Source organism: Saccoglossus kowalevskii, chromosome 16, assembly GCF_978046115.1.
Source record: "Saccoglossus kowalevskii chromosome 16, keSacKowa6.1, whole genome shotgun sequence".
In the NCBI taxonomy this organism is placed as follows: Eukaryota; Metazoa; Hemichordata; class Enteropneusta; family Harrimaniidae; genus Saccoglossus; species Saccoglossus kowalevskii.
In genome coordinates this window covers 25344455-25371350 of record NC_140656.1, presented here as the reverse complement: position 1 = coordinate 25371350, position 26896 = coordinate 25344455, and the positions used below count along the sequence as shown (strand labels likewise).

Below are 26896 nucleotides of genomic sequence, written 5' to 3'. Positions count from 1 at the left end.
TATATCATATTTGACTATATCATATTTGATACATTTGTCTTGTAAAATATTGCAATATTAATTATTTATTATCAAAATGATGTCCACAAAGGCTAAGAACACCAACCCCCATCCCCACCCCCGTGTCCTTCAACGACTACACAATGTAATAATGGCTAATGCTAATGACATATGTACTTAAGTGGTAACATATTTGTAATATTAGCCTTGTCCATGTTTTTCAATTCCACTTCCCTTCCGATGACATTCAAGATTCAAATATATGACCAAACACATTAACAGTGTGCTGCTGTCATGGCGTATGCATCCTTGTACAATCTATACACAAAAGCAGATAATAAACAGCAAGTTTTAGAGGGATTTTATTCAACATTTTTGCCCAAAATCACAGATATTTAAAAGCAGATTATTTATACATTTGTTTGGTTGTTATTTATTAACTTAAATTCAAGGTTTCATTTTAATCGGACATTTCATTTGGGTTTTTTTAAATGAAGCTTTCTGAAAGTCAACAACTTATGCTAATACTGTGAGCAGCAGATTAAAGCGTACCTAAAGCACCAAGACTTCAACGATAACCTTTGAAAGCCATACATCTCTCTGCCAAACACATAAAATTGTTCAGCAAATTTGATTTGAAACTAAGGGACAGTTTTTTATTGCCTACAGGTGTATTAGTGAAATTGTTTGCAAAAATCTTGATATAGATTAAGGTTTGAATTATGAAACAAAATTTGACTGGCATTCAAAGGATAACAGGGTGGTTGGAAGGTTTCACTTCTGTTCATACATTCATCCATAGAATCTGGTAACCCCTGCTTTATACATGTCACTTTTACAGCAGAACAATCCAAGTAATCTGATCTCATATTAAATTTCTCCTTTTGCTACTGTTTCTGTTATTAATACATGCACACTAAATGGCAGAGATACATCATCATAACATGTAGACAAAACAGGGACGCACACAAGGCTAAAACTGATAACAATTCCTTCAACTTTTGAGCACCCTGGACAAATTTTGTAAAATAAACCTGCATAATTTTGTTTTCACATTTTCTCAATTTTTTTTATCAAAACCTTTATTAAAAATTATGATGCCTGAAGACTATATTCTAAAATAAAATTTTCGTTTGGAGTTTATTTTCACTGAAAAACCCCTTCAGCGAAAAAGCAAATATACCTTTTATACTATATTTTGCATTCAACTCATCAAACAAGCAGCCTGTCGGGTGATATAGCTCGGCTGTTAGCAATGCACATTTCAATTAAAGAACTGAAGACATCATTAGAAAATGAACAATATGTATAGTATCAAAGCAATCGAACTTACAGCTTTTAACAAGAAGTCGAAAATATCACTTTTTACCAAAAATTACAAAAATATTCACCAAAATTAGAGAATTAAAGATATCACCACGAAATTAACAAATCTGAGAGAGGTCCACATCTAATACCTACATGTATATACGTAATATCAAAGCAATTGGACTCACGGTTTTTAACAAGAAGTCGAAAATATCACTTTTTACCAAAAATGACAAAAATATTCAACAAAATTAGGAAATTGAAGATATCATCATGAAATGAACAAATCTAAGAGAGGTCTACCCAAGGTACATATACACCAAGTATCAAAGCATTCAGGCTTATAGTTTTCAAGAAGAAGTTGAAAACGTAAAACATTGACACGTACGACGACGGACAATCACTAATATGATAAGCTCCGCTCGACAAAGTCGACAGCGAAGCTACAAATTTATGAAATTAAACTCCATACAGGACCAAATTGTTTTTTCAGCAAAAAATAATTCTAGGTAAAACAAGTCATTGAAAATGACAGTCCCCGTTAAATGTTTGAAAGTTCTCTTTGTGCTCGTCATATCAAAGCGGAGGGGTTGTCGCGAGCGTGTCCTTGAAACTTAAGTTCCAAGTGGCGTATACAACAGATTCAAGATGTTAGCGATTGACACGTAGCGATTGGATGTCTTGTAATTTCCTACTTTTGAATGTGTCGAAAACTGAATTTGTGTGCATGTCGTCTCGGAGATTCTCACAAGACTCGTGTCCTTTGTCTAGTATCGCAAGTGGTGAAGAAATATTAATCGTATTCGTAAATCATTATCCCAATCTGATACTGAAAAGTTGGTACATGCATTCATATCTTCTCGCTTAGACAGCTGTAATTCATTATTGTCTGGTCTCCCTGTAACTAAGATAAAACCTCTTATTCGTGTACAAAATGCAGCAGCCCGCCTTGTCACTCGTGCTCGAAAATATGACCACATTACAGACATTTTTATTAAACTTCATTGGTTACCAGTTGTACAAAGAATCAATTTCAAATTACTTTTACTAGTGTATAAATCTTTGTATGGTTTTGCCCCAAATTATCTATGTGAATTAATCAAATTTTATGTACCTAGTCGTAGTTTAAGATCTGAATCGAAGTTTCTTATTAAAACTCGTCAGGTGTGTAGTAAAAAGTCCAAGGTGTTATACAAAGACCGTGCTTTTGAAAATTTAGGTCCTAAACTTTTTAATGAATTACCTCTGTCTGTTCGTTCTAGTCCTTCAGTAGACATTTTTAAATCCAGACAGAAAACGCACTTATTTAAATGTGCTTTTAATATTTGACTGATTGTTTATTGTATCAGCGCCTTTGATCTTCATATGTTGGAATTGTTGCGCTTAATTAAATAAAGTTATTATTATTATTATTGTTTATTTACATCAAAACAAGTGTTCCGTGTAATAGTAATATGGCCAAAAATAAAAACAGCCATTATTCGGCCATCTTTGATCTGATTATGAAACACACTGATATGTATATGATGTATGTGCCAAATTCGAATGAAAATGGTACATAAATTGTGGAAATATACTGTAAATTACTTTATTTTCGAGGTATTTTATTTTCGCGCATAGCCATAAAATGACTGTTTCGCGCGATGTTATTTTCGCGCAAAGCAGTTTGAAGACTTCCGGGGTACCGGAGTTACTCCCATTTACGCCTGAAATTAAAGTTTCTTTGTTCGATTTGTCCCGTCGCGAGCGCGCGCCCGTAGTATTGTTTACATTCAATGAAACTGTGAATGTTTGACTATTGTTTCTAAATGAAGTGATAAAAACATGAGTGGTAAGACTGTCTTGGTGCAATTTTTTGCTGAGCAGATGTTACTCGTTAACAGGTAGAAGATGATGATAAACCCGTTGATTTCCGGGAAAACCAAGCTGTGAAATCTAACAGCTTGCCGATAAGATCAAACGAGTTTTGTCCATTTAAGCGGCGATATTTCGTTCAAACGTCATTCTGATCCTGTTTTCAACAAACGTCATGTCTCTAGTTCGCTGGTTAAAGAAAGTTAATTCTCCTCGAACTCCTGGTCTGCCTGATCCGAATCTCTGTACAACAGAAGAAGAAGCCACGTCAACTCAAGCCGCCAATGATCAAATCGATCAACTTGTGGCCACTTCATCAACCCGTCGAAAAAGAAAACGAGGCCAGTACAGTTTCTACAACGCTGAAACTCGAGCTAAAATAGCGAAGTCTTCAATCGAAATTGGCGTAATGAAGACATCGAGAAAATTCAGCAAAGAGTTGAACATAAACGTGAACGAAAGCACAGTTCGAAGCATTAAATCGAACTTCCTGAAACTGCAGGCAGCCGCCAACCACGCAGATCAAGTTTCAACTTTGCCTAAAGGTCAGCGAGGTCAACCCCTGCTGCTCGGTGCTCTTGACGCATCGGTACAGAAATGGATACGCGACGTGAGGTTAAATGGTGGGGTGATCAACAACAGAATCGTTATGGGTGCCGCTACTGGTATCGTAATGAAACTGGACAAATGTAAACTGAAGACCACGCGTTTTGTTTGTATGCGTGAGCTCATTAATATTCATGTATATATAATGAGCTGTTCGCGTTGACTTTATTTTCGCGCAAAATTGGTCTCCGCGAAAACAGCGAAAATAAAATCCCCGCGAATATAAAGTATTTCACAGTAGTAGCAAGGCCAAAAAGTCAGATGGCTGCCATCCTTGACTAGATTTTGAAACAAATTGTCATGGACATGCATCCTAACATGTATAACGTACACGTATGTGCCAAATTTGAATGAAAACTGACAAGATACCGCATAAAATCTTTGATCCAATTGCGAAATAAATCGTCATGGACATGTATCCTAATATGAATAATCTATGTACCAAGTTTGAATGACAACTGACAAAAGCATGTCCAAAATACAACATTTTACAAAAAATAAGATGGCTGCCAGTCGGCCATTTTGAATTGAATATCTAAACCACTGCATGTGCATATGTCCCACATAAGGTACTAGGCACACGCAAAGAATGAATGGAACCGGTCCACAGGATTCTGAAATGACTCTGGACAGAATGACGCACGCACGGAGGGACGGACAGACGGACGGACGGACGGACAGACAGACAGACGGACGGACAGACAGACAGACAGACAGACAGACAGACACTCAGGAACTCACGAACGGTCAGGGACATGTATCCTAACATGTATGATACATGTACTACTAAAAATGAAAACTGACAAAGCATGTCCAAAATACGACTTTTTAAAAAAACAAAATGGCTGCCAGGTGGCCATTTTGAATAAAATCGCTAAACCACTGCATGTGCATATGTCCCACATAAAGTACTAGGCACATGCAAAGAATGAACGGAATCGGTCCAAGGGATTCTGAGATACGACTCCGGACGGACGCACGCACGCACGCACGAACACACGGACACACAGACGCACGGAGACCAAATTATAAAGTGTTTTACAGTAGTCAATAATAAAAGGACGGTTCACAGAACACTAAGACAAACAGGTGGCAACCCTAACCCAAACACTTTAATGAATCTGAATTACAAGCTTGGCAAATATAACATGAACTTTGCACTTCAACTGGAGAGTTGCCATGGAAACAGAAGGTTTGCTTCATAATTGATAAGATCTTGCAGTACAAGAAAAGGCATCCTGCGCTTTATCATTTTATCAGATTGCGCTGGTTTAACTGACATTTCAAATCCACTTGTTGTAAGCAGTTGTGAAGGCCGTGTAGAATTAACAAGAACTGCCATCGGCAAAAGCTGAACGCAATGTTTGCGACATTTTAAATGCCAGGAAATAAGGGCAATTACTGTTAACAGTCGACAGAATTCTTATTCAATGGCCTTTTCTACAATATCTATAATAATGACACCACATCATTTAATGGATTCGGAAATATCAAGCTAATTTGCATATGATTAAATGATAAAATTTGACCTTTGCAGGAAATGCAAGTTATTAGTTATTATTGAATAATTTTTCTAATATACTTAATGTTTGTGGATTTTTCTAGAAACTGCAAATCAAGATTATCTATATTCTCGCAATCAATATTATCAGGATTAAATTTTATATATGAGTTTATACACGACAGCTCAGATAGACGTGCAAAGTAAGTGGGGAAAAGGGTAGCAAAAAAAAAAAATACAACAGCAAGAAATAATACTGTGCCTAGGGCAATAACCTCACAAAGCATAGAGCAATAAAGATAAAATTACCATGACGATAGCTATAACTTATAAACAGAATTCACACAAGATGTGCAACATCATCATGGTTCTTTTTTATTTTTTGTCCCAGTTTGGTTTTGTTTTATTCACACCACACAAATAGTCTCACAAAAATGCAAGAAAATACAAGTGATATTTATAAATGTCAAATGAAAATTGAGCATAACATTTTCATATCAAACATTTGATATTAAGTCATTTCACAACAAAAAAATTCATGAACACACTATCTCCACTGTCACAAGGAAGCAAATCAAATCATGTATGCCAATAAAACTAATATAAAGCTAAAACTCACCTTTGGAATCTGCTCTTGGATAAAGTTTGCTCCACGGTACTTTAGGCTTGAAGGGTAAAGACTGAAGATATCCACGAGCTTTGTCATTAATAATGCACTGAAGGTCTTCAGCACTGGGGGAGCCTAGAACACCTAAAATGTGATTTAACTGATCCAAGTCTGAGAGAAAAACAAAAATCAAGGAAAAAAACACACAAGATAGAACTGGTTGAATCCAAAATGGCTGCTGGGATGATGGTCAAATCCAAAATGGCCTCTGGGATGATTGTCAAATCCAAAATGGCCTCTGGGACGATTGTCAAATCCAAAATGGCTACTGGGAGGTCTTACTTTGTGATTGTCTGACCTGGAAATTATCCGCTGTGACCTACATGTGATGAAAACATTATTTACGCACACAAACTAGCTCAGATGACTTTGTCAACCCCACATACAAATTGTAATAGTTGTCAGACTAATGACAAACAATCCCATCTATGAACATTTCCGCTCCGCCGAACTAACAAAACTGACATGCTAAATTAAATGGAATTCAAGCTAAATATTTTAGTTTGTGTAATAGAAGGCATTGCTGACAGGTGTTTGAGAAAAAAAACCATCATCTTCATCCAATTAAAGTGATACAGGTAACAACATTACTACAAGCGATGCACATTGCTAATCAAAATAATTGGTGCTCTTTACGCTTTAATGACCAATAAAGACATGGCAGTGTCACAGCACTATGGACAATAATGTACATTTGTAGTAGTATTACCGGTAACAGTTAAGGATGTACATAGTAAATGAAAACAGACAGGAAAATGTAGTGTCATAATATGTATAAGAGATAGATAGCCCCGCTGTTAGCAATGCACATTTCAATTAAAGAACAGAAGATATTAGAAAATAAACAATATGTATAGTATCAAATAAATCAGACTTTATGTTTTCGACAATTTACAAAAAATTACAAAACAAATACATTAAAGTTAGATAATTGAAGATATCATCACGAAATGAACAAATCTGAAAGGAGTTGCACATGTAGTGTAGTACCTATACGGTATATGTAATATATCAAAGCCATCAAACTTAAAAATCGAAAATAACACTTTTTACCAAAAATGACAAAAATATTCACCAAAATTAGAGAATTGAAGATATCATCATGAAATGAACAAATCTAAGAGGTCTACCCAAGGTACATATACACCAAGTATCAAAGCATTCAGGCTTGTAGTTTTCAAGAAGAAGTCGAAAAAGTAAAACATTGACATGTACGACGACGGACAATCATATGATAAGCTCCGCTCGACAAAGTCAACAGCGGAGCTAATAATATGGTTAATTCATTAAGAAGAGAAAGCCTGGTCTAAAATAACAATATGGCTAATGGTTATTAGAGAGAAAGCCCAAAATATGGCTGGTGATGGACAGACGGACGGACAGTCGAACGAACGGACGGACGAACGAACGAACGGACGGACGGATGGACGTACAGACGGACAGACAGACATACCCGACATAAGCTCTACATTATACATTATAGCCAACAGCAGAGCTGAAAAGGATACAATGTTTTCCAGGAAAGATTGGTCTATTGGAAAGCATCTCCGACAGAATACATCCGACAGACCATATGTCAATAGATTTGGTATAGCCTTTTGAATTTAACATTATCTCAGGTGCCCGGTACCACCTAGTGGCAACATACTCTGTTAAAAAACCAGTGTGATCGTGGTTGGGGTCTGCTATTCTTGCAAGGCCAAAATCACAAATCTGGATGAGAAATAAAAAAAATTTGAAAGAAAATGTTAGTTATTCCACAATGAGCATAAAGGTCACTCTTAAATATGATGAAGTTTTAAAGTACACGAGATAAACTTGAGTCAAGGTTGTGACTGATTGGTTAACAGTCTGACCAATCAGAAAGCAGCTTATTTGTTGACAGGGTTTTTTGACGTATCAAAACTTGCTTTGCAAACATGCTTCAAATGAAATGTTCTGAGTGACACACTACGACATGCAATTCAAAATTGTGACACCATCTTGTAAGATAACAAAATAAGTTTCATTTTTGACAAGAAATACCGTAAAATCTGCATTAGAAGCCGCATCCCTAATAGAAGTCACACCCATTCTTTTTGAAAAATTGAGAACCAAAAAAATCATCATTTCTCATATGTGTAGATGCTCTAATAGAAGCCGCATCCCCTCTATTGCATTGTACCATTTTAATAGAAGCCGCGGTTTCTAATACAGATTTTACAGTAAATCAAATAACTTTAAAATACAGCAAATCTAGATATTTTCAATACATGTTTAGTTTCAGACTTTTTTTCGGAAGTCGCCTATCCAGGGTTAATATACCATTCCCAATTCTCCCTCAACTTGGCAGGGCACCAAAATTCACAATGACAAATTCTCATGGTATGTGTAATTCAAAATTTAATTATCAGTGAAACTGTAAATTCCCCATTTGCTCTATTAGATGCCCATCTCCTAAAAAAGTACATATAAACCAAAAGTTGCATTTGTTGTTTACTGAATTAAAGGTAATTTTGTCTTAATCGCATCGTAAAATCTATGGCCATGGATTCTATTACAATGGTTCAATGCAACCGAGGGGATGTGGCTCCTATTACAGCATCTACACATACAAGAAATCATGAATTTTTGGTTAATTTTTCAATAATAATATATACAGATTTTGCTGTAATTCAAGGCCAATTATCACTACAGGGTTTTTCAGAAATTATATTTCCATATGCAAATAAAAATAAGTACACAAATTACCATCTGTAAATATGAAACTTTTCTGCAATCTAACATTTTCTTATTTAGAATATTATTACTTGTCCAATGATTTACAATGACAGCTGGCTTTTTTTTCGCTGTATATATTTTACCTAAGGCGCATTTTATTTGCTGCTCTTTGATTGGTCTGACTAATGGGTCTCGCAAAATTAAAGCAATTTACAGTATACAGACTGATACATGTGAGAGAATATCACATTTCATCTGCAATCCCAGGGATTTATAGCATGGTTTTTAAACTTACCTTTAGATCACATGTTGTATTGAGTAACAAATTACTTGGTTTTAGATCTCGGTGAAGTACGTTGGCAGAGTGAATATATTTAAGTCCCCGTAAGATCTGATACAGAAAATAACACACATGGTCATTACTTAGTTGTTGTGTTTTCAGCAGTTTGTATAAATCTGTCTCCATCAGACACTGTACAATATAACTGGAGATAAGGTTAAGGAATCTATTCTGATGTCGAGAAGAACAATCAATAGAACATTCTGTTACCCGCATACTTTTCAGTAATTTTCTCGATTTCATGGCATTCGTAAAAACATTTCACAAATGATGCCGAAACATTCCACAAATGACACCGACACACTCCATGTCACAAATTTTCAATTCAACACAATTTTGAGCTTTTAATTTGTGTTCCCTTGCCTCTCACAAAATCAAAATGTTTGTTCTCGTAAGGTTATAGGTAGATTGCAAGGACAAGAAAGAGTCAACCACTGTAAAATACTTTGTGTCAATATCCTTCCTACATACAACTTTTTTTTTTTAAAGTTGATAAAAATAAAGGATACACATCTTTCATAAGATCCATGTTCTTTGATCTGATAATATCTTGAATATTAATAATCTGAAATACAAATATAAAGCAAGAATTAACCATACAATTGTCAATTTTGTTGTTACCTTGGTTACATTTCTGTTGTTCCTATGGTAACTATTAATCGATAAAGTATGTGGGAGAAAATGTACAACTACATAAAATTGCTTGGAAAATTAACATATTTAGATTAGAAGGATGTTATGTTTATTTATTTATTAACTAATCAACATCACATCACATCACATCACATCACAGCCACTCACTGATCATGGAGACAAAGTCTAGGCAATGTTACTAGCCTTTTGAAGACAGGATGCATGAATCAGAGAAAAATAACCATGCTAGGTTTCCCAAAATATACTTTTATCATTATTTTCTACATTTCTACATAATTTGTGCATAAAAAGACTTTTTTGAGTGCTTTGTTTGGAGTTTATTTTCACTGATTTTGGATGAGTTGTACGTAACATATATAAAAAGTATATTTGCGGTGTTTTTAGTGAAAATAAATTTCAAGAGAACATGAAAGTATTTTAGAGTAAATTGTGTTAATTTGGTCCAAAATTAATGAAAAGAATTATAGAGAAATACATCAATATGTTGCACAGACATTTAGGGAGGAGAAAAAAAAAAGTACTGTAAAATACTTTATTTTTGCTTGGAATTAATTTTCGCAGAAGGAATGATTCAGTGAAAATAAAATCCAGCGAATATACCCTTTTTTCTATTTTTTACATTCAACCTGTCAGAAATCAGTGAAAATAAATTCCATACAAAACACTTAAAAAATTCTTTTCAGCAAAACTCGATTCCAGCTAAATTAAAGTATTTTACAGTATGTCACAGAGGCTCCCAACAGGATACTGCATGTCATTCATTTTGTGTTGATCAAGGGAAAGAGAAATAGCCACAAGTTTCAATATAAATCCTTTTTAGCATATCAACATGATTGGTGGTAAACTGCCCTAGAATCCAGGGAACAGAAAATACATGTTGTAATACTTATAGCGAGTCAATGATCCGTGCCCATCTGAGCCGATATAATGCATCACTAATGCCAAGAAATTTTATTTATGCTCCTACAATTCCTGGCACACCAATGATACAACAGAAAATCATACATTGATCTTAAACATCTCACTATACTTGTGAAGTTTGTAATTTGGTAAATTGAAGTTAGGTGTAAAAACAAAAGAAATCAAAACAGTTGTGTGCACCTTTCACGACCTCTTTACAGTTAAGTCCAATCTCTATTTTTTTTCCTTGAATACCTCTCTCTCACCCCTGAGCAGCCACCAAGGTGACCTAACTTGAGTTCTGAACTTCCATTTTGACTCAAGATTTTTTACATCTTCGCTCCTGTTAGAAAGCCCACTGCATTAAATCATTGTGAAACTAACTATTTACCAGATCAAATAATGTTCCAGAGAAACTTGTATATGTAGGATAATTTCTTTTTTTATTTTCGGCGATAAAAATGACAAATGTGCTTTGTATGGAATTTATTTTCACTGATTTCTGACAAGTCGAATGTAAAATATAGGAAAAAAGATATATTCAATGGATTTTATTTTCACTGAATCGTAACTACAGCGAAAATTAATTCGAGGCGAAAAAAAAAGTATTCTACAGTACGTCTCAAGATTAATTGCTTACATTTTCATGCTCGAATCTGGTTAAGATTTTTATTTCTCTTAGGGTTCGTTGGCAGTATGTCTGGTGCTCAAATGGACTGATCTTCTTAATGGCAACTTTCTCTCCAGTATGGTTATCCAGTGCAGAACTAAGGGGAGAAATCAAAAAACACTTTGTTAGTGTCAGAGTAACCTATTCATAGGTTGGCCGACCTTTGACATAGTGTACTGCCTTGACAACTACAAATGTATGCATGTCAATCCACGTGAGTGATTTACAATAACATCTGAGCTCAGCCACACATCAGAATGCCGGTACCAGTATCTCGCATTCTTTTGTGTAATTATGCTCAAATTAATTTGTAATAAATTTTTAAAAAAAGCACAATTTCTTTAACATAATGACACGTACACAAACATTCATTTAAAATTGCCCGATTAGCTGCGCTCTGGTACAACTTAGTATATCAAATAACAGAGAAATGCTGATAGTGGGCAAGGACGATTTCAATTGTAGCTCCACGAAGAATGTGAACATTGCTTTGATTGGGTTGGGTTGGGTTGGGTCACACATCACAGGTAATATAATATGCAATAGACCATTTTCCGTTCACTGCGAGAATCACGCAATATGCGCGAAATCAAACGTTAAAACGGGACAAACAAAGGTCATAGCGTCGTAGTGGCGTCAAACATCGCGTGGGATTCGACAAACGCGAAGTATTTTGGGGGACATTTCCATGCTTAATAATGTGCTGTCCACATTTCATGATAGGCAATTTCGATTAAGTAAGGGTATTCGGAAGCAATATTCCTCAGTCGAAGATCGGCCGGTCGATGCGAGTTATGAAATAAAGAAATTCTAGTTCAAAATCAAATCGTTTGACTTTTGCGGCAAACGTTCGATGCGCATCTTTCATTGCGAGATCCCGCAATTGTACGAAAAATCACCTATTGTCCGAGAACAACGAATGTACCAGGGTTTAAATTGATTCTAAGAACTAAAACATCACTTATGCCATTCACTAGAATTTCGTGTGAATAAACTACCTACATTGAACATAGCACAGGGCAGTGAGAGTGATGCTCCAATTATTGTATGCTCAGTTTCTATTGAAACAAGTATTACATATTTCACGCAGATGTGCGCAACCATTTCATGAATGGGCAGACTTATTTTTAGCTGGAGACATTTTACAGAATACATACAATACCTTGAGACAAAATATATGTTATTTAAAAGCATGCTTGCATGTCAACTAGTTTAATGCTAAATAACAGATGACGACAATTTCCAACCTACTTTCCACACCTACACCATGTACTTAATCCGTGCAATCTGTAACCCAGCTGTGATATCATAACCCACATAACTATCAGTAGCCATAACCTAGACAACTATCTACTATTTGTATATTTGATTTAAACAAAAACATTAGAAAATAGATTAAAAAAACATTTTTTGGTTTTATTTAGCAGTGAACTATTTTTTACTTTCAAGAATTAATATATTATTAATATCAGAATTTATATATATAATCCACATTTCACTGTAACCATGACAACAAAGGACTGAGGCGAAACCAAGCTCAGTGAATACATTAAACTATTGGTACAAAATGTTATTTTGGTACACATAGGCAGATGTTTTTTGTAAGGAATGCGGACTTGGGCATGTAGCCAAAGGTCATGAAAAAGGTCATAAACCCAAACCATGTTCAATTGATAACTAATTCATTTAAGATCGTTAACTGAATGCAGCATTCAATAACGACAATCTAGAATCAATACACATGTATGTCCATGAATGAGCAGACATGAGTGAAGCTGTTCAAAACTACATGTATTAGTAATGTACATGTATCAAATCAACAGGTTTTTTTTTATATCCAACTTTAAATAATTAATCTGACAAGCATGACATCAATGTTTCTATGACAACACTTCAACATTAGAATATTCAGATGTAGTATTGTGCTGCATGTACAGTGCAGAGAAAACAATGGTTTGACATAAAATGTATTGATACAATTCAGTGGAGGAGAAGAATAGATTCCATCAATTCGACCAACACCTTCAGAATTGTAACCCTAGGACACAAAGTCCACTATTGCTTCCTGTTTTTGTACATTACATTTTATATAATTCTTTTGAAAATTATGACCATTTAATCCAAAAACAAAGAAATGATAGGAAAATGTGCAAAATATTGCATAATTATGGTCACCAAGCCTGGTTAACACCACGATAGAATAGCATATTAAATTGCTGTTTGATAGAGACAGCCGCACAACCCTGTCATGTACATGTAGTCTCAAACATGAATAGGGCTTCTGTGGCAAAAATGCACTATGTTGTCAGCAATTGCAATTTACACATACCAAAAAAGGTCAGGGGAGACAACAGTGACATTCAATGTCCGAAACTGTCACCTTTGCACAAAAACATTTTTAAAAAAAATAAAATAAAACATAAAAAATTATGGCGTTTAAATGAACAACTTTTAAGGAAGTATTCACAAAATATTCCTCTAAATCATTATTCTCAAGTTCAGAACTTCAAAAAACAAGCAGCCTATCGGCTGAGATAGCTCCGCTGTTAGCAATGCACATTTCAATTAAAGAACTGAAGACATGATTAGAAAATGAACAATATGAATAGTATCAAAGCAATCAGACTTACAGTTTTTAACAAGAAGTCGAAAATATCACTTTTTACCAAAAAATTACAAAAATATTCACCAAAATAAATTAATTAGAGAATTAAAGATATCATCACAAAACAAACAAATCTGAGAGAGGTCCACATGTAGTACCTATATATGTAATATCAAAGCAATTGAACTATTGGTTTTTAACAAGTAGTCGAAAATATCACTTTTTACCAAAAATTACAAAAATATTCACCAAAATTAGAGAATTGAAGATATCATCACAAAATAAACAAATCTGAGAGAGGTCCACATGTAGTACCTATATATGTAATATCAAAGCAATCGGACTTGCGGTTTTTAACAAGAAGTCGAAAATATCACTTTTTACCAAAAATGACAAAAATATTCACCAAAATTAGAGAATTGAAGATATCATCACGAAATGAACAAATCTGAGAGAGGTCCACATGTAGTACCTATATATGTAGTATCAAAGCAATTGGACTTGCGGTTTTTAACAAGAAGTCGAAAATATCACTTTTTACCAAAAATGACAAAAATATTCACCAAAATTAGAGAATTAAAGATATCATTACAAAATGAACAAATCTGAGAGAGGTCCACATGTAGTACCTATATATGTATTATCAAAGCATTTGCACTTGCGGTTTTTAACAAGAAGTCGAAAATATCACTTTTGACCAAAAATGACAAAAATATTCACCAAAATTAGAGAATTGAAGATATCAACATGAAATGAACAAACCTAAGAGAGGTCTACCCAAGGTACATATACACCAAGTATCAAAGCATTCAGGCTTGTAGTTTTCAAGAAGAAGTCGAAAAAGTAAAACATTGACACGGACGACGACGGACGACGACGACAGACGACGACGGACAATCACTCATATGATAAGCTCCGCTCGACAAAGTCGACAGCGGAGCTAAAAAAGCACAAATGTTTTAATTTTTATAGAACGCATACACGACTGCTAAAAGTCACACATCCTGTAAGTTCTGGGGTATAGCTGGCCTATAACTGTAATGTTTCCCAACGGTAATATCCAACAAGGATGTGAGACATTTAAAGGTCATGCATAAATCCTATTCTACTGAGAAACTCACAAGTTGAACAGGGTTCACCATAATAAACAGCAGAGCATGGCACCAATCCAGACAATCATATCAGTGCTTGTTTTAATAGCGCGAAATATCGTAATATTGTAACTATCTGGGTCAGGGTGCAAGTGTGAATGCAACCATTACAGATCAGGAGTCTACCTACATCAACAGGATGAAGTCATTGACACTTAAGAAAATAATTATACAATATTCCCAGGTAGCACATTTTTAACTATCTGCAATAATATGTACGACGTGATCAGAGTAGGCAAGGAGTTCAATAATGTGAAATTGACGTCATAACACGCACACAAAATGAAGTGATTAGTCTTCCTCACCACTTAATGCGGTCGTTATTTATTACGCTTTGAAATATCAAAGTTCTTGAAGCTAACCTTTGAAAACTGCTCCGATTTACTGATAGGGTTTTGCCACGTCTTGGGTATACTGTTAACAATGCGCGTGTGAAATATTCACATTCGTCTTCATAAACGCCAGATTTTTAAATTTTTAAACTAGACAATGCAATTTGTTGAAGGCTACACCTGCTATAAAATGCCCATGTCAATCAAACTAAGTCATGTGGTCTCCCAGAAACCACAAATGTCAACCATATTGTCGAAAAAGACATTACATACCTACAATGTAATACTTTAAACGACAGTAATCAGAATGTGAAAGAACAATTAAAACAGACTAAGCTCGTTTTTTTTTTTTATTATCCATTATGTAATTTCACACAATACCCTGATAGATTACACGAAAGATTTATACGCAGTACATAATTATGCGCTTGTATTATCAGGGCTCACTGACGCCCTAATACAGATTAAATAGATTTCCAAACTGAATACCTTTATTCCCTTTCTAACAATCAAAAAACAATACCTCTACAATTACTATACATTTATGACTTTTCTTTTAAATTAAATTAGTATTTTAACAATTCAGCCAAATTCATATTTATCCTACTGAGCATATTAATAAATATGCAAAGCATCATGGGAAACAACTTCTAAAATATATTAATAACAAGTCATTGTCAATGACACGTCCCCGTTCCGTTCATATTTGAGTGACATATACATTCAAAGCAGATCATGACCGAAATGCACCTGCATATGTACAACACATTGTGCTAAATCTGAACAAAATCCATCCATGCATGACTGAGATCCAGTTCTGGAATTGTGAAAATATGTGATTTTGATGCATTTTCAGCCTTAAAATGGCCATCATTCCGCTATTGTTAAGCAGATCATGAAACAAATGCACATATCTATTTGTGACATGATGTACCATGTGTGTGTGAAGTTTGAACTTGATCAATCCAGACATGTCTTGGATACGGATCCAGAACTGAATTCTTTAACAAAATGGCCGCCAGTCGGCCATTTCGAACTTGATCCGAAAAAAAAAAGACGTGCATCAAGGTCCTATTATGTTTAATGTATGTACCAAATTTGAACAAAATCCATCCATGCATAACTGAGATACGGGTCCGGAATGGTGAAAATGTGCGATTTCAATGCATTTTCGGCCTTAAAGCGGCCCCCATTTGGCTATCGTTAATGAGATCATGAAACAAATGCACATACATATTTGTGACATGATGTACCTTGTGTGTGTGAAGTTTGAACTTGATCAATCCAGACATGTCTCGGATACGGATCCAGAACTGAATTCTTTAAAACAAAATGGCCGCCAGTCGGCTATTTCGAACTTGATCCGAAAAAAAAAATGACGTGCATCAAGGTCCTATTATGTTTAATGTATGTACCAAATTTGAATGAAATCCGTCCATGCATAACTGAGATCCGGGTCCGGAATGGTGAAAATGTGCGATTTCAATGCATTTTCGGCCTTAAAATGGCCGCTATTCGGCTATCGTTAATCGGATCATGAAAAAAATGCATGTGCATATGTCCCATATAAGGTGTGATGTATGAGTGAAGTTTGAACTTAATCGGTCCATGCATGTTCGAGATACAGGTGATCACGGACGCACGGACGCACACAGGGCAAAACATAAGTCCCCGTTTTCGGACTGCGTCCGAACGGGGACTAATAAAATGATAAGTTTTTCATCCCCTATCACCTAGCAAAATTTGGAGATGCATGTGTAAAAAAAAAAATTTCAATATAGAAACTAGTACAATTCACGTTCTGTCTCAAGTGAAAGCCCTCTGAGTAACCTGTGTGTTTGCTTCAATCGAATGGCCAGACAAGGAGAAACAAAATACTGTAAAATACTTTATTTTAGCTGGAATTAATTTTCTCTGAAAAGACTTTAGGTGTTTTGTATGGAATTAATTTTCACTGATTTTTGATGAGTTGAATGTAAAATATAGGAAGAAAAGTTATATTTGGTGGGTTTTATTTTCAGTGAAAATAACTAATTCCAAGTAAAAATGAATTATTTAACAGTATATATTTATTTATAACACAATTTTTGTATATTGAATTGTTCTGAATCACATTGGTACATTGGCAGAAATCTTGGCCTATGTCACATGACACTGTAGATGACTGATGTATTGACGATGGCCATTATTGAGTTTATTTCCCCGGTTGCTAAGTTTCAGTTTGAAATTTTATGCCTTATGGAACAGTCTTCGTGCTTATTACATTAGTTATTTATTTATTATTAGTTATTACTACATGTTTTGAAAACAGTATGGTATTTATAGATGATAAAAAAATCAACTGCCATATTTAAAACAGATAGGGAACCATTGTTAAAATGTAAACATACATGTGCAAAGCATGTTGGGAAATGTCAGAGGTCAAAGTGCAGTGAACCATTCGTGCAGCAGTGCCTGGTGAATATATGAACATGCCTGTAGCAAATATTTTTTTTTCCACGATTTTTACAAAAATCATTTATATTCATTACATATATCAGTACATGCAATGGATCATGCATGCATGGAAATTAATAGCAAAATTATTTATAATCCTACACAGACGGGCATAACTAGTCAGCTATGAACGGATTTACTGCTCAGATTCTTAAACAGATTTTAATTAGACTTTCAATGGTGCTCAACTGGTACAATTCAGTTTTTACATTTGTATTTAGAAACATTTATAAAAACATGTATAGACCTGCTTTATTTATCGCGGATTTCCAATGAAAGTGAACGATCCAAGAACTGCATAGTGAAACAAAAATATACTGTAGAATACTTTATTTTCGCTTGGAATTTATTTTCGCTATTTTCGCTGAAGGGATGATTCCGTGAAAATAAAATCCAGCGAATATACTTTTTTTCCTATATTTCACATTAAACTCATCAGAAATCAGTGAAAATAAATTCCATACAAAACGCCCAAAAAGCCCAAAAAGCCTTTTCAGCGAAAATTAATTCCAGCGAAAATAAAGTATTCCACTGTATAACAATTCACCTATAATACAATTTTTCTGTTTTATTTGTACCTTATTTATTTAGGTTATCAGTTTTTGTTTTTTTCTCATTTTGTTTGTCTCTTTCTTCACATTTGTATTGCAATTTATTCAAAATCCTAATAAGGATACAAAAGCAATAGAGATTATTATTATTACAATCTGTACAAACATGTGCATTCAGATAAACCCTTTCCTTTTTAGTGTAAATTACGAATAAATATGCTGCATGACCTACATTATGAATACGCCTTCTACAATTTAGATAACTGCAGAGTCTGACTTCAAATGTTGACAATTATATTTTATTATCAGATCGGAAAAATTTGATTCAATGAATAAATTAAATATCATAATTATGTTTTTTTTCTTCACCAACTGCTATATAGAATTACACAAAACACTGCACCACTTTAAAATAGGGATTAATTTCCCTACATTAGAAAAGGTCATGACCTGCACAGAGATGTTTACACAAAGCTCAGATTTGACCTGTGACAAAAGAAGCAGGTCTCATTCCATTCACTTGGAAAGATAGGAGAAAAGCTTACTAACAATTGATACAAGGCAATTATCTTCCATCCTGTATTGTAATTTTTTTTTCATTAACCAGCTTCCACAGAATATTCAAAGTCAAGGACAGAAATTGTAATTCACCAGCATACACGCATGTTTGTACAACATGCACAGTACTCGAAGCGATGCACACAAAATACATACAAGTATTTGTTTAACAGAATTTTCACTTGAAAACCCACACGTGGCAAACACATATTTTATCAGCCTATTTATTTTTAATATGGAGGCCTTTGATTTAAAGGTATGCCTGCATTACCATGCAGTGCCCACCGTGGCATTCCCATGCCGGAAGAATAATAGAGCATAATTATAACACTGCATACAATAGAGGCAATTAACACATCCTATTATTATGCAAATTAGTTGATATGTTGTACTCTTGTGGTGCACTATGGTGGTATTCCCATGGTGCATTGCAGTTGTGATACCCCCATTGTGCATGATGCATCCCCATGGTGATTTGTGTGGTGCTCCATGAATTACATGCGCTATACAAAAATCACATAGTCGAGTCTAACACAAACACCAATAGACCTTTGAGATGTAGTCTCCTAGTTGTTCACTTAATACATGGAAATTCCTGGTCCCCCCCCCCCCCCGAGGTGAAACATCCAATCTTTACTTTAAATCAAAATAATATTTGAACAAATGTCACACCAACACTACTCAGAACTCATTACAACAATTAATGCCCTTGATGACCAAAAAGTTTGCATTGGTGCCTTTCAAAAATAGATATTTTTGATATTGCAAATCTAAATATTTGGGTAATTTTATTAAACTTAACCATGAAACTGGGGTGCAGTGGCAGCTATGCCTACAGCAATACATCATATAAGCTCCTTCTAAAAGCTCTCGTTTTTTTGGCCAGTACAATGAGATCTAAACTACTCCGCATGTCTGTGTGTACAGTATAGTCCAGTCCAGAGGTAGCTTAACTTTCAAGCTGGCTATTGGATGACTTTGCCTATTCTTAAAAACTTTTTATATTTGTTTAAAAACTTATACATCAAGTTAAATTGCCATTCATAATTTTAGCTTATTTTTTGTAGTATTTACCCATGTTTCTAAAATCAGGCATGTTTCGGCAAATTACCTTTAAGATGTACATACACGTCAATTTTGAAAGTACGCTAAGCTCGCTCTGGGTCAGTTTAAACCTTGCTAAATGTTAAGTTACGCTAGGACCATAGTGTACTGTACGTGTGTATAAGAGGAAGGGTATGGTGTCATGCAGTCAAGGTGACTATTATGGGTACAGTTGTAGAGGATTAAGACATTGTAGGTTGATATCCCTAGAAGGCATATACATGTATGAATATATAGCATGGACTGTCTACGCATAAGGAATTGTCATTATTATGCAAATTTTTAGTCTACTTAAAAGCACATGTCCAATATAGGCATGTACATATACAATACTAACATTTCATTTTAGCTAACCTGTAATTTTGCTAATTCAAGAAGTCGCTAATTTAGAATAAAGTATATTCTCACAATGAGATTGTTGGCATTTTAACTAAATTAAAATTTTGTTAATTCATGTATTGAACCAAATTCGCTAAAATGGCATGTAGCTAATTCAATGTGTTTTACAGGAAGTATACATGTGCAATGTAACTATGGTTGTTTATTTCAGTTCCGTACAAGTAGAATTCCACCAATCAGCTCGTTTAGTAGCTTTTTCCCCAAGCATAGATGTTTCAGAAGATGATGTTGCTTTTCAGCATGGGAACAATGACAGCCACATAGCAAGAATTTTGTATGTTTCTTTGCTCACAATCTGGCAATGGCTGTACATCATACATGTACTAAATCTTTATCTGGTTACATAATACACAAGTCTGTACCTACAAGATGTGGATATGACCACGAAAAAAAACGCCGAAAAATGTATTGTTACATAATTCCCATGAGGCATTGTGACGAGACATGGCATACCCTACGCCCAATTAGAACACTCCATGCGTACATGCAAGTATGACAGCTCTGTCAACCATACTGTTTCTGGGTTACTGACCTCTCACAACGCAGACAACAAAGTACACTGACACATACTAATCTGCGAGTGTAACTAAGCCAGACAGGTGAACATAACGCTTCAAAGAATCCGCAAGTATGCAAAGTAACCATATTAGCCAGTGTACATGTACAAGCGAGCACAACAGGTAAAAATTGTCAGTATCGTGAAATAAAATAAACTATAAATACATTTGCTTGATTAGAAAGTCATTTCAGGTCTCTTAAATTCCACAATGGAATTTATTCCATACATCATGTAAGTTCAGTGTAATAATCTATATCACCATATTATGTAATAATAATCCTAACAATCTGATTGGGTGATGCAAACCTTTTGACATAACAGACTATCGATAAATAAATTCAAGATGTCTGTGGTTTTACAAAATATTTCTTGAATTTTTATTAAAAATTATTTAATAGTAATTTGAATATAATTTAGTAGTTCCAAAAGTCTTCTAAACATGTCACTTCCATGACCTCTAAAAGATGCTGGTAATTTCATTGGTTATGAAAATCAAAAATAAATTTAATTTATTGATATTTCAGCCCTGATTTTTACAGATAGTTTTTTTTTACTTATTAGAGTAATATTTTCTGTTAGAAACAAAACAACACATTCAAATACCAAAATTGTGTACACTTGTGACACTGTCATACCAATGAAAGTACCAGGATGTGTGACCTTCAGGGGTCATGAAAGAGGTCTCTTGCATGCATGATATAAGTTGCACATGTGCGAGACGTCATTTCAAAATCTCCCAACCTCAACTTATTGATACACATGAATTTGTTTCACTCATGTCTAGTTGCACTTTGCCTCAGAATGTGGGACAACCATGATTTGAATCGACTCAAAAAATAGTAATTATGTCACCAATGCATCCTCAAACTGGAAACAGTTCAAAATAACAATACATTATAATAGCAACATGGTAAACTAATTGTAATCGGTGTTTATGCATGGTAAGCAGTTATGCTAATGAGCCAGAACGATGTCTTGAATACAATATCACAAACAGTCTCTGCATTAGTTTAGATTTTTAGAAAGCTGCGAAATAGATTTATTAACTTTCATAGTAATTTTTCATTTATTCCTCCATAAATGCTCAAAGCAAATAACAATTACTGTAAAATTTGTATTATAAGCCGCATCCCTGATAGAAGCCGCACCCATTCTTTTTGAACAATTGAGAACCAAAAATTAACCATATCATACGTGTAGATGCCTTAACAGAGAAGCCGCATCCCCTGTTGCATTGTACCATTTTAATAGAAGCCACGGCTTTTAATACAGATTTTACAGTAATACACTACTCATGATATATCTATCCACATGTATAAGTTAAGTTATACATACACTTGCGTATTAAAATGACAGAACTGTGCGTCTATGGTCAGGTCAACTACGTCACATTTTAATAATCCAGTTTAAGTAAATGCGGATGTTGTATTTGCTCTATTATAAGCACAGGCGCTAATGTAAATGAAAGAGGCAAGTGTGGTCACGAGTCGTAGCAAAGTAACACACTTTTGTGAATACGACACTCGTCTACACAAGTAGTCAAAGATTGATCTTTTTCACACACTAACACTTTCTAATATTACATCTGGGAAAGTTGTGGTCAATGAAACTCAATGATAATATTCCAATGACTTTCTTTTTTTTTGAGCATGCACAACTGTTTACGAAAAACAGAATGTCATCTACCACAGAATCCAACGATTCATCGATGTTTGATTTATGTTGCGTATATTTCATAAATATAATAAAATATGTAGCTACTTCAATGTCATCAATATTCAGTTTTAATGGCCCTTGGAGAAATTTGTTGACCTCAGTTCAACTATTAAAATATATTCTCAACTTTAGTAACTATTTATTAGTCACAAAATATGGATGCGAAGATCTGTGGATCGAATTTACATGTACATACGAATGTTCTTCTCACAAACTGCCGCAAAATCTCGTATATAAATTTTTAATAAATGCCAAATAATTTATGGTAATACGAACTATAGAAAAAAGACAAATTCAGAGCCTACCCCCAGGTATTGCACATGTGATGTTTGTCTCCAAAAAATAAAAAATTTGACACATTTTCTAGAGCAATAGAGAGGTAAGAATCAGTATATTTATAAATATACTCAAGAAATGTTAAAAGCTCATACAATTTTCGAGCATAAATGTACATGCTTGTCTGAACTATAGTGATATTATAATATCAATTGATTGCTTAATAAAAGAACACAGCAACTCTCATAGGGGGTATGTGGGTCATGCTTTTGATTCAGAAGGTTTTATAACAGACATTCATTATAGCAGCATAAAGTAAAAGAAGGTGCGGCAACAATCTAGATGTTATTCCAGACATTTCCAGGAAACAACCCCACCCCCACCCCTCCTCATGGGAATTCTTCCTCCATAACAAATACCATCAATCAAAATTGAAATTAATGAATAAATCCACGATATTTAAGTTATCAGTTTAAAAATAAAAGCAAGTTTGAGATTCTGCCATTAATTAGGAACACAAAGCAAGGTTGTGGGGAAGGGAAAAAACAGAAAACCACACGAGTCGTAGCCATGCTTGATGTGGGTTCTATGCAAAATGTACAGCTTGTATAAAATACATCATTCAAACCTGTATATAGTGAACACCCAAGGGACTTCCTTAAAATGGTCTTTATAGTCGAGTGGTCTTTATTAATTTATCGATGGCCAACTCATAAATGTATTTAATAATGCATAATATTGTCCAGAAATTAATAAGGTACTGTTGTACCAAAAATACATTTCTTTGAGTCAATCAAAATCAAATAATTTTGACTTGAAGAAATTAAAATTCTGATTTTGGTCAAAGAGGTGTACATGTATCTACAAAAATATGGCTAAAAAGGTGATAACCCATAACACGTAGTCTTTATACCCTGGCTGCTCATACATCACGTCTTGGGACGACCTAAAAGTGGTCATTATAGGCAGATGGTCTTTATATAGAGGTGGTCACCAACACAAGTTTGACTGTATAGAATTTGAACAAGCTTAACATTGACTTTACATGTACATCAAGAACAAGGAACACTGCACAGTCACTGTACCACTTCAAATACAGAGTCATAGGGAAACCAGGATTGTCATTGCATATTACAGTGTATGACATGGTGGGAGTGTGTACAAATCCTCAGCAGTCGCTGGCTCATTAGCTGTTGTATATATCTGGTAGCGTCGCTTATGTGAGGGCTTCAAATCTGAATACAACGTTCAGCACCATCAATGTGATGAACACTTTGAAGATGCTGAACGCGACATTACATGCAATGTTAATTTCAACTGATCTCACTGTGATGACGCATGCGTTGTGGAATACAGAAAAAGAGCCCAAAGCATGCGCACTGCGTACACAATATGCTAATAACCTTTAACGAAGTTATGACATAGCTTATAAATATTATTTTAAAGTGAAATTAATAGAAATGCCGGAATCAAGTACATTCGGTCTTGACTACCACTTTATTGTGGTTATTTGAAGACTAAACACTTTCTATCATACTAAACTGGCCAACAAATATAACAACTCCTTTTTTGTTTTACAATGAAATCTAAATAAGCTACGGCAAGCCAAAATAGGTCTTGATTGTATACAGTGCCACCAGTGGCTGTTCCCGGCTCCATGCGTCAAGAAACAAGATACACAGTCACTGATTTTACATACACTAAAATAAAGTATTTCACAGTAGGGTGAAATGAAAATGCGCTAGAAATTAAATTACCATACTCCAACTCAACCGTGAAAAGCAGTAAATACTTAATTACATATTCAGTTCAATTAAAAATTTGCTAATTACAAATTATGTTATTTCTTGCTGAAATCAATTTCAACAGATCTTACTTTGACGTTGATAATTCACTTCCACATTGCATTACCACAATGCCTTTGGGAATTCCCGGTAAATTGCACAAAAGTGGTGCTCAACTAAGCAGCCACCCCCTAAAAATCATGATTTTGTGAGCCGAGTACTCTTGAGTGCCAAGTTGGACGAGTACTGTATTAGAAAAATAAAGTTAAACAGAACCACAGACATTGAAAAAGTGGGCGCGTTGTCAAATAACCATATGTGATGCTCTATTGGAAGAGGAAATTATTTGTATTTATTATATGCTAGAACAGACCTCACCAAAACGACAAATGATCGCCAATGAGACTGAATTAATTAAATGCCTACTTGCCAACTGGCGATTGCTGAAAAATTTGAACAGGCAAATGAATTTAAATGCTGTCATGGGAAATTGCCATCAATGGTTGATGGCGTGATTTCCCAAAACACGCAGTTCAATTTCACAATCTGCCTTATTGGAAAGTGACAACAAAAATCTACTGGACGCAACAATGCACAAAGCAAAAATATTCTTATATTTCTCTGCCCCTTCATGCGACGATCATCTAACCAATCAAGTTTTCAAGTGATTACCAAAAATTGATTACCGGTATGCATATTTCAACCGAACTAGCTCAAAGATGGAGTTTTCGTGTTTGACATCTTGTCTACATCGATGACTTGAGTTCTAGTTCAAAATAAATGAACTGAAATCTCTACGAAACTGTTTTGTTGTTTTTCCTACTAGCTCGCGATAAGCATCAATATTTCTAGGAACGAACCCTAAATTTGGTGCCAACAGACAAAATTTTAGTGAATTTTCAGTTTTCATTCGAAAAACGCAACCATTTTTGTCCCAATCTTCTAAAGTAAAAGGCAGACTATAAACGGGACTATTTTGTGAAAATGTGCTGAAAAGAGATAACTAGTGGTGAAAAGAATTATAGTCAATTTGAACACAAACAAACCTGTCGATTCTGTAAGTGCACAAAAAACTGATGGAACAAAATCAGTAAATAGCCTTCCAATGGAGCATGTCTGATGGGGATGACACGGAACATTCCACTCCGTATTAGGGGTCGTGAATAATTAAAACATGTGCACTCAAACATAATCTCTTCATAAAACCTTTCTGTTCTTCTAAACAAAAGTGCAAAAAAATGAAACCCTGATTTTTGTAGACAGTAATTGAAAGGACCTTCAACCGACTCTCTAAACTGAAGAGATTAAGTTTGATGTGGCATGTTTTAAGCCATGCCTCTTAAATCTTTTAAGTGCCATATTTTTACTTAACAATTTGTCTGCTTTTATGCATTATTTTTAATATTTTTTGAGAATTTTGGACCAAAGAATAATTTCCTATTAAAATTTTGAAAAAATTATAATAATTTGTGAATGGTTATAATAATTGACATTGGCATCCAAAAACTTAAGGTCACTGCAGATTGGGTATGCCAAAAATACTGTATACAGAGATTTTAGTAGATACTCATTATTGATACTCACAGTTTATTTCCCCTACAAGCAAGTAAGCAAAAATTAATTTAAAGCGAGGGAAGTCGTCACCTACGCATGCGTCAGATGGCCATAGCATGTCATTGTTTACAAACAAGCGTCTACCCATGAGCCTTTGCATTCTTAGCACGTGTTATCATCGCTTGGGACTCGATTCCTGAGCATGTTCAAGGTAACCATTGCCCAAATACGACTGCTCAATCTAGAGCAGAAAACATTTCAGCTTGCCCCCAACACTTATACATTGCATTTCTATGAAAATCACCAACCAACAGTCGATATCAACAAGTTTTCAGAAATATTGCCAACAGATTCCATGCTTTGTCAAGTCAGAAACTTACAGATACAAGTATGAAAATATATGGAGGCTCAATTATAGCGGATGCAGCTCAATTGAGACAACCCTCGAACTACAAACAGAACATGCCAGAAACCAACTTCAGGCATGTGCTAAATTTTCATACAAGGTTATATTTCAAAGACATGTACTGTAATTTGACAACTTTGTATCCCTTAGGACGATGTTTTAGATAATGGATCATTCTCCATCCTAGAATTCATAGCGCTGGTAG

General features: G+C 34.7%; 1 protein-coding gene across 1 annotated transcript in view; it reads right to left on the bottom strand.

The window, feature by feature from the left end:
* Positions 1-26896, bottom strand: part of LOC100376998 (mitogen-activated protein kinase 1-like) — a 52348-nt gene that overhangs the window by 23034 nt on the left and 2418 nt on the right. Inside the window, exons 2-6 of the mRNA XM_085491273.1 lie at positions 11171-11297; positions 9486-9541; positions 8932-9121; positions 7445-7649; positions 5889-6047 (exon numbers count right to left, since the gene is read on the bottom strand). Of these exons, the coding sequence (XP_085347399.1) occupies positions 5889-6047; positions 7445-7649; positions 8932-9121; positions 9486-9541; positions 11171-11297 (737 nt within the window). The remainder of the gene's footprint in view (positions 1-5888; positions 6048-7444; positions 7650-8931; positions 9122-9485; positions 9542-11170; positions 11298-26896) is intronic.